Genomic DNA, 12,637 nt, shown 5'->3' with positions numbered 1-12,637 from the left:
TGCAGACACAGCCAACACTGCATCTGGAGAGAAAAACGTGAAGAAGCCAAAGAGAAAAATCACATCCTGAAGATAAAAGAAAAGAAAGGGGAAAACACTTGTACTGCCGTCCCCAACCTGCTCGGGCAGCTGAACTTAGGGTCGCTCCTGTGAATTTGCAGGGACACCAAATAAAACACCGACACAAATCACCTTTATGCAAGCTTTAGGACGGCTTCTCCACTCTCGGCCTCAGGGTCCCCAAAAGGGAGAGCGAGAGAAAGTCGCGAGAGAGAGGGAGCATGTTCAGAAGTGGGCTTTTATGGGTGGAGGACGCTTGTTCTTAGAAAGTTTCATCCAAAAAAGGCCGCAAGGGGCAGGGTTACAATGGACAGGTGAGTGTAACTCAACCCCAGGGGTCACGCCTACACCTGAACACACACAAGCTGGGCAACAGCCAAGTCACCATGTAATGACTGGCCAGAGCCTCCTCTTCAGGACTGGAGGGTGTGGGTCATTCAGAGTGGCTCCCCACATTGTCCTCTTTATGAAACGCATTGAGACCAACTTTTGAGCTTTCTAAAGTGTTTATTTTAATCTGAGGGCAAATGAAATGTAGGTCCTATGAAAATGTCCTTTAAATTTAAGTGATAGGTTAACATACTATATTGGTTCTTGATTTAACGTAGGTTGAATATTTTGAGATGCATTTATTAACCAAAATATTGTTTTTATGTGAACACTTTTCTTGCCTTCTACCATTTTCCATTGGGTTGCATGTTAGTCTTATTTATTTCAGTTGTTTCAACTCTTTTATGTTGTTTATCCACCTTATTTTTATTCATTTTTAGAAGCTCTTTACATAGTAAGGAAATCATTGCTTTTATGTAAAGAGATTTTAATGTTATGTAGTTCAAATAATGTCATGGCAGTTTCTAAAATAAAAGTCAGGGCAGCATCCGTATGTTGTTAAGGTCTGTAAAACAATCTTTTGTGTGTGTTTACTATGTATACTTTTTAAATAAAATCATCAATATCCCCAAATAAGTACTTATACCTAACTAAAAATAGAGAAAACAATAAGTTTTATTTCCATTAAAATAATCAAAATTAAACTTTCTTCTACTTTTACAAAGTATGAAGTATGGAGACTAAACACCCACCAAACTGACATGTGATTGTATACAATAATAAAATATTAATTTATAAAAAAGAAAATGGCCAGGAATAGTGGAAAATGCCTATAATCCCAGCGGCTTGGGAGGCTGAGACAGGAGGATCAAGAGTTCTAAGCCAGCCTTAGCAAAAGCCAGGTGCTAAGCAACTCAGTAAGACCCTATCTCTAAATAAAATATGAAACAGTGCTGGGGATGTGGCTCAGTGGTTGAGTGCCCCTGAGTTCAATCCCTGGTACCAAAACAAAACAAAAACAAAACAACATCAACAACAAGAACAACAAGAACTAAAAAAGAAGCAATATAGGAACGCTTACATTATAGTGTAAATGTAAGTAATTCCAGATGTATTAAAGACTTGAAAGTTCCAAGTACACATATAATACACACATTCCAAAATAGGAACTCAGAACCTATTCTATAAAATTTATAAATGTATTTTTAAAAAATGCAAAAATGAAAAGCAATAGATGGTATAACTCAACTATAGTTTGGGCAAAAATATCTATATGGGAAATGACAGTGCTAGTTAATCTTATCAGTGACATGGTTTCTTTCAAACTTATAAGACAAAATGCAAACTGAAAACAAGAAATGGACAAAGAATGAAAAGATAACTCATGCAGAAAAATTCCAAATGGCTAATAAACATAAGGTAAGATGATCATCCTCATTAGCAGTCATAGTATTTTGAAAATTAAAATGTTAAGTGGGATGTTCATTTTAATTTATTAAATTGACAATACTGAAGAGGGACAATACATGGCTTTTTAAACAGGACTTTGGAAAGCTATTTGGCAAAATTCTCTGATCCCTCAGATGGAAAATTGTATATTTGGAAACACATCATATTGAAGGTAAAGCACCAGGATTTGAGGATATATGTCCAAAGATGAATGTTGCAACTCTTTGTGTATGCACGTATGCATGTGTTTTATAATGGCAAAAATAATGGAAATAGGCATTAATTTAGGACTAGGTGGTGTTTCTGCACCTAGTCCTAATTATATCAGAAACAGACCCAATAACAGGATCTTAAATATACTAAAGTTTCTCTTTAATAACAGGATCTTAAATATACTGAGTTTCTCTTTCATACACATAATGGCAGTCCAGAGGTGGTACTCAGAGGCTAGCTCCGTGGGCTTTCTAGGGAGCCAGGCTTCTTCAAGCTCAGTGCTCTGTTAGTTACAGTTATGCCTCAACATGAAGTTTAATCCATCATGAGGGCTTCTGCTATCATGAAAGATCATTCCATTTCCACTTTTAATGTGAGTTATTAGAAGCGGGACACAAACAGCGCAAACATGCTTTTGGTCTGAAATAGTCATAGGCTAGTATCTATCTCAGGAGGGGCTGGGATATATAATATTTAATTTGGTGATAATATGCTAATCCAAAAATGAGGTTTTATTTATATATTTTTTTTCCGTTTTAAAAATTTGTTCTAATTGGTTATACATGAAAATAGAATGCATTTTGACACATCGTACATAAATGGAAAATAGCTTCTCATTCTTCTGGTTGTACATGATGTGGAATCACACTCGTCATGTAATCATGTATGCACATAGGTAATAATGTCTGATTCATTCTACTATCATTCCTGTCCTGTACCCCTCCACTCCCTTCACTTCTCTCTGGCTAATCCAAAGTGCCTCCATTTTTCCCTAGTCCATTCACCCCTTATTGTAAAGAAGCAACCACATATCAGATAAAACATTTGTTCTTTGTTTTTTGGGATTTGCTTATTTAGCTTAGCATGATATTATATGGTTCCATGGCATTTACCTGAAAATGCCATAATTTCATTCTTCTTTAAGGCTGAATAGTATTCCAGTGTGTATATATACCACAGTTTCTTTATCCATTCATCTGTTGAAGGGCATCTAGGTTGGTTTCTATAGTTTACCTATTGTGAAATAAGCTGCTATTAACATTGGTGTGGCTGTGACACTGAAGTATACTGATTTTAAGTCCTTTGGTTACTAACCAGGGAGTGGGATAGCTAAGTCAAATGGTGGTTCCATTCCAAGTTGTCTGAGGAATCTCCATACTGCTTTCTATGACAGTCACAACACTCACAGTTTGCAGTTTGCAGTTCCACCAGCAATGCGTGAGTGTAACTTACGCCCAACATCCTCGCCAACATTTATTGTTACTTGTATTCTTAATATTTGCCATTGTGACTGGAGTGAGATAAAATCTTAGTTTTGAAAAAATGAATTTTATAACTAATGAATTTGGGGAGGCAACTAGCAGTCTCTGTTATCAGGCAAACCACAGGACAATGGGCAGCCATTGAAAGAAAATAGTGAGATTCATTAATATTGACGTGGTATTAATATTAATATTCATTAATATGGAATTCAGTTAAAAAAGAACAAATGATCTTAATAGATACTTCTCAAAAGAAGACATGTAAATGGTCCAAACTGTGCTCAACAACATGATCCATCAGAAAAATGCAAATAAAAATTATAACACAACCTCCTCTCAGAATGGCTACATCCAAAAACAAAGAAAAAAAGAAAGAAAGAAAGAAAGAAATGCTGGCAAGTTTGTTGAGGAAAATCGAACTCTTATTCACTGTGATGGAAATGTAAATTAGAATAGCTACTATAGAAAACAGTATGGCATTTCATCCAAACACTAAAACTAGATCTACCATATGATTTAGTTGTCCCATTCCGGGGTATATATCCAAAGGAAATGAAATAGACATACCAAAAAGTTATGTGCATACTCATGATTATTGCAGCAACACGCATAGTGGCTAACATGTGGAATTAGCCTATTTGACAATCAGTAGAAGAAAGGATGGGAAAATGTGCTACACATACAATGGAGTATTGTTCAACCATAAATAAGAATGGGATCCTGTCATTTGCAGTGAAATGGAAGGAACTGGAGGAAGTCACATGGAGCAAAACAAGCTCAGGTATAGAAAGACAAGTAATGCATATTCTCTTTCACAGGTGGAAAGTAAAATACGTTAACATGAAGGTAAAATACTGATTAGTAGAGGTTGGGAATGGTGTGTGTGGGGGAAGGGGCTGAATGGAGCTTGGATAGTCAGGGCATGCTGTTTGCATTTGTGATAGTATCATACTGAACTTCATTAATATGTATTATTAATACAGGTTAATACAACTTTTAAAACCAGAGATTATTTCTAGGTAACAAATTACTGCATTGTTGGGAGCTGCCCTGGATGCAGATGCCTTTAAGTCCTAATGCATAGGTTCTGAACAATTACTGCACTCAGTCTGGCAGGGTAGCACCAGGTCAAAGTAATGTGGGTGTTACTCCAGTTTGGATGACAGGGCGTGCCCCAGGAGTAGGCATCATCTGTCACCCCTGGGGGTTGAGTTATACTCACCTGTTCCTTTGTAATCCTACCCCTTTGCCCTTTTGAAGATAGAATGCATGGACCCTCCCCTTGTGTGTCCCCCATATAAGAATGAAAAATTCCAGTAGCTCTCTCTCTTTCCACGGATCCTTAAGGTCGAGAGCCATCTTGGATTTTGAAAAGGTACTTCTGTGTGTCTGTGTGCTTTCTTTGTCAGTTTTCTTAAGTTATTGGAATAGTCAGATTTTGTGAACCCAGCATTAGGTCGCCAGCTAGGATAGATGGTGATACTGCATCTCCCTGGTTTCAGAAGAAAGTTGTGGAAGTTGTAATAGCCAAAAAGTATCTGACTCTACCTACCTTTGGAAAAAAAAATATTTCCATAAGTCCAGATAGCCATAACTGGATCTGAGGCTATGCAGCTAGGAATTATTGATTAAAAAAAAACCAACAAAACAAAGCAAAACAAGAACAACCAAACCAAATAAAAACAAAAACAACCCACATTCTTGTCTTTAAATATGAGAGAATTTTGCACTAAAAGTTTGACATGCAGATAAATTTAATAGAACTCTTCAAGTTTTTAAATGGAGCTTGTAAATTTGGAGAATGAAGTTAGGTGTTGTACCATGATCCACACAACTGCTTTTCTTTTCACGTCTCTGCCCACGGTTTCCTTCCCATCCACTATTTGGGCTATTTCGAACTTTTATTTAATCACTTAGTCCTCCATTTGTTACACAGATAAATTTTCTGTGTTCTTTCGAACTGTTTTGGGACATTCCTTATAGTAAGGTAGGTGGGTTAGGGCGATCTCCGGGATCCCAGCTCAGAGTGAGGGGCAGATGCTTGTTCTCTAGGGACACAGGGGCATGGGAGGAAGGGAAGTATTCATGTGGTCAGATGGGAGGAAGTGGAGCCAGAGATATGATCCTTACGTGTGCTGTCCCTCCAGCTGATTGACAAGAGCACACAGCAAGAGACACACACAGGAATGTTTCTATAATGACAGGCTCTGCAGGTGCTGGGAGAAAGGTTTGCAAAGCAAGTTAGTGAGCAAGGGGTGCAGGTGGGGCTGGCCTAGTTCTCCTGCCTTTGCTCACAGTCTGGGAGGCTCAGAAGACTCCCCTGAGAAATTGACCTCAGAGCCTGAGGTCAGAGTGGAAATAACAGGAAGCTGGTGAGGGGAGCAGAGGGGACCAAGTTCCCCAAACTGAGTGAACTCTTTGTGCAGAGGCTTTTGGCAGGAAGATGCTGTGCATAGGAGAAAAACTGAAAGCGTATCATCATGAAGTGAGACTGAGGTGCAAGATGATATGTTCAAAGGTTGAGCAGGGGAGGGCCACGTGCTCTTGTGGGCCATGCCATTGAGTTTTGCTCTCCTACCTAAGACAGCTGTTTCCAGGCACTCGGCAAAACATTAGGGTGGTGATGAAGGTGGAAGGTGGAGAAAGAGAGCCATTTAAGAGCTATGTAAAGTGGAGCCTCGCTGGTAGTGGGTGGGTCAAAAGATGGGGGAGAGGGGTGTCAGGATGTGCTGAGGCTCTGACTGATTAAAGAAGGGATCACTGTCCAGGGGATCAGGACTCCAAGCCACTGTGTCTGTCACAATTTCTTGTTTTCATTGTGAGAGGTGGGTATTTGTCCCTCGGGGTTCACAGACACATTTGAATCTTATGTCTTGTCTTTAGAACAGAGGCTCATATTAGGAGAGGGAGGGAGCAGGAAGGCAGGACAGGAAGCCAAGTAGGTGGAGAAGGACAGGCAGGAGGGGTGAGGGGCGGAGGGCAATGCAGGGGTACTGGCATGACCAGGAATATTGCTGTTTGGGTTTCAGAGCATTGTGATCAAGTGATCTTTATACTGCACTATAATTGGTTTCTTATCTTTATACTGCACTATAATTCATTAAGTGTGTGATATCGTGTCTCTAAAATGTACACCGATTAATTGAAATTACTTCATTGCTTAAAACTACTTATGATCATGGGAGCTGGTGGAAAAAAGGGGCTGATTGATCTGTGCAAGCTTGCCATAAATGTTATCTGGGAAACACAATAAAGTGACATGCAAAAAAAAAAAAATGACATGGGATATGTGTACTCGGAAGAATCTTATTCAACCTAATGCAGTTCCCTCGATCTACTCTCACAAGGATGCGGGTCTGAGGAGGGGCCCCAAAAGAAAGTGACGCAGATCCTGAGGTTCCTTGATGTCAAGGCAAAATAGAGTTGAAGGACGGGTTGAAGGGAGGCACAGATTGACTTTATTTAATTTTAATTTAATTTTATTTTTTTTAGTTTTCAGTGCACATAACATCTTTATTTTATTTTTATGTGGTGCTGAGGATCGAACCCAGCACTCCGCGCATGCCAGGTGAGCGCGTTACCGCTTGAGCCACACCCCCAGCCCTTGATTTTATTTTGAGAAAGAAAGCAGTACACACTCTGACAGGGTAGAGTATAGGTGCTGGTGAAGAATGTGCTAGCTACATCTCAGCCAGGAGTATTTACATATGAAACATCTGTAGTACAGGGACATGATCTAAGAGGGTGGTTTCCTCCTGCTTTGTGACAGTAAGTGGAAGGATTAACAATTACCCAGTAGGCGTCATTTTCTTTTCTGATTTATTTTTGAAGAAAAATCGCTTTTTGCAATCCCCCCCCCCCCCCGGGGAGGGGGAGTTCATTGTTCTGCATGTGAACTTGAATATTACTACACTGGTGTAACATTGAGGGTTTGATGCAGAGTATGACATATAGATGACATAATCAACTCTCAGTGTATGAGTTGTAAGAATATCTACTTGTTGAGCAAAGGCATTTCTCAGATCCGTTTTTTTCTTGTGGGTCCAGGTCAGGAAAGAAGTTATTTAAGGAGCTGTGGGTGAGGACTAACAACTGCTGGGACAGTGCTGTTTCTAATCAGAGTATGTGAAAGAGACTTTGAAATCTGCACTTTTAATCCAGGGTGAAAGTGGACTTTAAATCTGAACCTTAAATCCAGGCCACTCTTGATTTTTATCCCCTGTCTCCTTTGTACCTATCCTATGTCTTTTATCCTACCTCAGGACACTGAGAAAATTGGTTTTAATGTGGTAGTTTATGGACAATGTAATAGATTCAGTTGTAGATTTTTTTTTAAAGACTTAAAAGTGTAAAACAAATAAAAATCACCCGGAGTCTCTCCACCTGGCGATCCTCACCACTAAACCAAATTCTTTCATATATATATATATTGGCACTATGGCAGTCGTAACACAGATACACCTAATGTCCTCTTTTAACAGTTAGATAACAGTTGCAAAGTGTCGCATGTGCTGTTTCCTATTCCTTTTGCATTGGGACAGATCCTGAGAAAGTGAGTTGATTGTGAAACCCAGTGAAGTGAGCCACAGCTTGGGGACTCCTTGCAGATGGAACCGCTAGCGGCGAGGGGGACAGTCCAGCAGAAGAGTAAAACGCACCCCAGCAGGAGCTGGGCGACTGCCTGAGCTGCGCCTGGGACTTGCCTGGGGTCCCCTCCAAAAGCAGAGCACTGGAGGCTGCTGGGGGCGGGGCGTGCAGGGCAGCGCCACGGGAAGGGCGGAGCCCGCAAGGTCCCAGACTCTGCGGCATGGGGTGCATGTGGTTCCTGCTGTTGTGGGTGCTCCCCCAGGCGTGGGGAAGCTCTGAGGGTGAGTGGCCCAGGGTGCCCGCGTACTGGCGCTAAAGGGCGGAAGAGGGAGCGGGCTTGGGACTTAGGGAAAGGCTCCCAGGGAGCTGGGATGAGCCCTGGGCCACGGATCCCGGAGCGCACAAATGCACCAGAGATCGCAGGGTCTCTGGCTCCTGGCGCGGTGTGGCTCAGGGTCAGCGCACCCCAGCTGTCCTTCCTGGACTCACCTTCTGCTGTTGTTCCTTCCTCTCCCTGTGCTCTCTGCTCCGTGGGCTGTACTTACCCAGTCTTCGTTTTTCCCAGTCCTGCGAAGGAGTGTCCTCTTCCGCTATCTCCAGATCTCCTCCTTCACTAACAGCAGCTGGATGCGCACTGATGCCTTGGCCTGGTTGGGGGAGCTGCAGACGCACAGTTGGAGCAATGCCTCTGACACCATCAGATTTGTGAAGCCCTGGGCCCAGGGCACCTTCAGCAGCCAGCAGTGGGTCCACCTGCAGAATACATTTCGGGTTTTTCGAAGCAGCTTCACCAGGGACATACAGGAATTCGCCAAAATGCTGTCCTTAGAGTGTGAGTTGAGCGAATGGATTCAGGACAGGTACCACAGTGAGAGAATGGACATGGAAGTCCTGCTGGGAGAGTGGGATGAGATTGTCTGCTTTCTCCCCCTCTGAGGACTTGCACTTCTGCCTGGCCGGGCCCCAGTTTCAGGCATCAGGCCACCCACTCTCACTTCCTTCCGCTGTGGGTCCGCTGTGTAACCCCAGTACCAGTCTCTTCTCCTTCATCCCTTTCAATCCTTTAAAGCTCATTTGAGTTTTGCACGTTTCTCTCCACAGATCCCATGGAGCTGCAGCTGTCTGGTGGCTGTGAGGTGCACCCTGGGAACGACTCAGAACACTTTCTCCATGTAGCACATCAAGGAGAACATATCCTGAGTTTCCAGGGAATTGCCTGGGAGCCTGCCCCACAGGCCCCCCAGTGGGTAGATTTGGTCATCAAAGTGCTCAACCAGGACAAAGGGACAAAGGAAACAATGCAGTGGCTCCTCAGTGACATCTGCCCCCAATTTGTGAATGGCCTCCTAGAGACAGGGAAGTCAGAACTGGAGAAGCAAGGTCAGCCTTCTGTCCTCTCCATCTATCCTACTTTTAGGCTTCAAGTAGGTTTTGCCATCCCAGGGTTTGCTTTCCTTTAAGCATCAGACAAAGAGCAAGACATAGAGGGGATGGATAAGGCATGAGGGTATTTGTTGACATCACCCAGTGTCACTGAGTACCTGCTGGGTTCCATGAGTTGAATTAAATCAAGACTGTGGGTCAGAATTGATTCAGACAATGTTTGAGACATGCTGTGTGCTCCAGCTGAGCTCAGGGTGTTAGAGTAGGGAGGTGAGGCATTTATAGGGCACTGGGATCAGGGGAGGGGAAGGAGATGAGGGATGGGACTCCTGGGCAAGGTGACACAAAGGGATCAGAGCTACCTGGAGACTTCACCTCCAGAAGTGGACATTTGTGGAGCAGGAACCTGGGAGGAGGCCTGGGACCTCTGATGCAGAGGTCCCACCTTATGCTTTCCTCATCCCTTATTGGATACAGTGAAGCCCGAGGCCTGGCTGTCCAGTGGCCCCAGTCCTGGGCCTGGACGTCTGCTGCTGGTGTGCCACGTGTCTGGCTTCTACCCAAAGCCCGTGTGGGTGATGTGGATGCGAGGTGAACAGGAGCAGCAGGGCACTCTGAGAGGTGACATCCTGCCCAATGCTGATGAGACGTGGCATCTCCAAGCAACCCTGGATGTGGCAGCTGGGGAAGCGGCTGGCCTGGCCTGCAGGGTGAAGCACAGCAGCCTAGGAGGGCAGGACCTCATCCTCTACTGGGGTGAGAAAGGGCTGGGGCTGTGTTGGAAATGGAGGCAGGTGGTTCTCAAGCATAGAGCAAGAGACTGTGAAGGATGGAGTTGGTACACCAACTAGGAGGGCTAGAAGGATGGATTCCAGACACAATAAAGAGGAAATTAGGACTGAGATCAGATGTATTAATACAAGATGAAATGGGATTGATAATCTTAGAGATCTGGAAGTTGTTGGCAAATAATGAATCCCTGGAAGCTGGGCATGGCAGCACTCATCTGCATTCCCAGCTGCTGGGGAGGCTGATGCAGGAGAATTCCAAGTAGTTGGCCAGCCTAGCCAAATTACGGAGACCTTGTCTCAAAATAAAAGATAAGTGCTTGGGATACAGCTCAGTGGTTTGTCCCAGACTCTAGGGTTCAAAAATCAGTACTGCATATAAAATGAAAACAGAATTCTGGGAAACTCATTTCCCAGCAGAATGGGGATCAGGGACTTATGAAAAGCAGGTTAACAAGGAGAGCTGTGGTTTACTGAGTGCTTCCTGCGTGGGGGCGTGGCCACTCTGCATCCATTGCTTTACCTGAGCATCATCACTCCCCTTTGAAGTAGTTACTGTTATTCTATTTTACAAATGAGGAAATTGAGGCTGAGTTAGGTTAACTACCCAGAGAATCATAGAAGGTGGAAGAGCTGAATATAGATTCAGATCTGCCTGGCTACATAGCTTCACCTGTTCGCTAAGTTATTATATAGTGAAATGAACTGTAGTGCAGGTGCCTAGACCCTGTGAAAAGGTGGAGAGTCTAAACTTCTGAGGAATAGAAGTTGATGCTCTAAATAGGGGGAGGAAAAAGTCAGTGCCTGGCCCCCTCACATGTGCCAGACCAGGGAACTTGATACAGGGTGGCATCCAGGGCTTACACACATCCTGTGTCCCCTGCAGGTGGGAGCCACACCTCTGTGGGCTTGGTCATCCTGGTGGTACTGGCTTGCCTGGTGCTGCTCTTTGTGCTCATTCTAGGCTTCTATTGGATCAGGAGACACCGGTGAGTCTCCCCTTCCATCTGCTCCTTCCCTCCCTCTCTCTCCTCCACCCCCTGTTCCTGTTTCCTGAATGGTGTCTCCCTTTCTCTTCCCTCACAGCTCCTATGAAGACATCTTGTGAGTCTTCTGGTTACCTGCCTGTCTGGAGCCCAAGACCTCAGGTCCCCAGAACTGCAGTCTTTGCCTGCTTGGGAATGGCGGATGAATGGAGAGTTAACCTGGAGAAGTAACAAAGAAAAGGGTCATCCACATCCTTTCAATGTTTATCTGAAGAGTTCGAGTCCTTTCCCTTGTATGACAAGTTTTTAAGCCCAAGTGATTCTGTAGAAACAGGAGCCCCAACTCCTCTGATGACCTGCTGGCAATGAGCAGGTAAGGGCTGGGGTAGCAGTGCCCTGGTTGGCCATGGAGTGACAGGGTCTGCCCTGAGCTAGAAAAACATGTCCTTTGCAAAGGTGGTAGCTGCAGTGGCCAGCTGTCAAGTGCTCAAACTGGCCTGATTGCAGCCTATGTTTCTCGTGAAAACTGGAAATCTAGAATTTTATGTGACAGGTGATTTAAAAAGTTAACTTGTCTTTGGACAGAATATTCTTTGTGATAAACAAGCATTGCTGACTGGTCCCATCTCGGGTGCACCCAGATCATGTCTCTTTTCCCTTCTTCAAGATCCATTTTCAACACCAGTTTACCACGAAAAATTTTCTGAATCATGAAGAACTGACATATTTCTGTTCTCCTGAGCACCCTCCTTATAAAAATCTTATTAGTGTTGCTAACAAACAAACTTGAATAAAATAATTTGAATACAAGAAGGGGTTCCTATAGTTCAATGAATCATACTAATATCTACACCCACATAACTTCTTTCCCATCTTCCCAGAGTTCACAGAAACTTTTCAGTTTCCCAAAGTCTGTGATTTCTCCTTGTTAATACCAGCATGAGTTTGTGTTGATCTACATTCTACTTCTTCTTTTTGTTTTATCAGTCTGAGAATTTGATATATATGGAATGGAATGTTTCTGTTCTTCACTTGACACAGTGTGTGTTGAGACTCATCCATGTTCCATTTATCAATAGTTCCTTCCCACAATCTAATACTTACGGATTAAAGGAATCACAAACTTTGGTGATTTATAATGCTGTGCCTTCAGGAATGAAGCTGCTCTGAATATTTACGCAGAGTCTTTGGGTGCCCTTGGTTTTCCTTATCTCAAGTATACCCTGAGAAGTGGAACTGTGAAACTGAATAGTAAATGTGTTTCGTTTTTTTGATCTATTAGTTATTTCAAAATACATTGTGTGTTGGGCTGGGGATGTGGCTCAAGCTGTAGCGCACTCGCCTGGCATGTGTGCCATCTGGGTTGGATCCTCAGCACCACATACAAACAAAGATGTTGTGTCCGCCGAGAACTAAAAAATAAACATTAGAATTCTCTCTCTCTCTCTCTCTCTCTCTCTCTCTCTTTCTCTCTCTCTCTCTCTATCTCTTTAAAAAAATATATTGTGTAATTATCAAACGTTTGCTATATTTTATGGGTATTTTAGTCATTGGCTTTCTGTTTGATTCCCCAAATATA

At 43.2% G+C, this 12,637-nt stretch overlaps 1 protein-coding gene across 3 annotated transcripts; it reads left to right on the top strand.

Annotated features, from left to right (window-relative positions):
- The first annotated feature begins 2,156 nt into the window (after positions 1 to 2,156).
- On the top strand, positions 2,157 to 11,871 carry LOC144368385 (antigen-presenting glycoprotein CD1d-like). Of its 3 annotated transcripts, XM_078027221.1 has the most exons (6): positions 2,157 to 8,182; positions 8,467 to 8,733; positions 9,003 to 9,281; positions 9,762 to 10,040; positions 10,959 to 11,061; positions 11,159 to 11,871. In XM_078027221.1, the coding sequence occupies exons 1-6, from the start codon at positions 8,122 to 8,124 to the stop codon at positions 11,178 to 11,180; spliced, it is 1,011 nt and encodes a 336-aa protein (XP_077883347.1). In that variant the 5' UTR covers positions 2,157 to 8,121; the 3' UTR covers positions 11,181 to 11,871. The 3 variants fall into 3 exon arrangements, with proteins under 3 accessions (XP_077883347.1, XP_077883348.1, XP_077883346.1); XM_078027222.1 differs by lacking the exon at positions 8,467 to 8,733 and having other exon boundaries at positions 2,158 to 8,182; XM_078027220.1 differs by lacking the exon at positions 2,157 to 8,182 and having other exon boundaries at positions 8,193 to 8,733.
- Positions 11,872 to 12,637: the final 766 nt, after the last annotated feature.

Source organism: Ictidomys tridecemlineatus, chromosome 11, assembly GCF_052094955.1.
Source record: "Ictidomys tridecemlineatus isolate mIctTri1 chromosome 11, mIctTri1.hap1, whole genome shotgun sequence".
In the NCBI taxonomy this organism is placed as follows: Eukaryota; Metazoa; Chordata; class Mammalia; order Rodentia; family Sciuridae; genus Ictidomys; species Ictidomys tridecemlineatus.
This window is presented reverse-complemented; position numbering and strand designations above follow the sequence as displayed.

Excerpts from the sequence above, each read along its gene's own strand:
- LOC144368385 (XM_078027220.1), top strand. The coding sequence starts at position 8,307 with ATGCACCAGAGATCGCAGGGTCTCTGGCTCCTGGCGCGGTGTGGCTCA. Across the intron at positions 8,734-9,002 it reads CAAAATGCTGTCCTTAGAGT|ATCCCATGGAGCTGCAGCTG; the intron begins GTGAGTTGAGCG and ends TTCTCTCCACAG. Across the intron at positions 10,041-10,958 it reads GGACCTCATCCTCTACTGGG|GTGGGAGCCACACCTCTGTG; the intron begins GTGAGAAAGGGC and ends TGTCCCCTGCAG.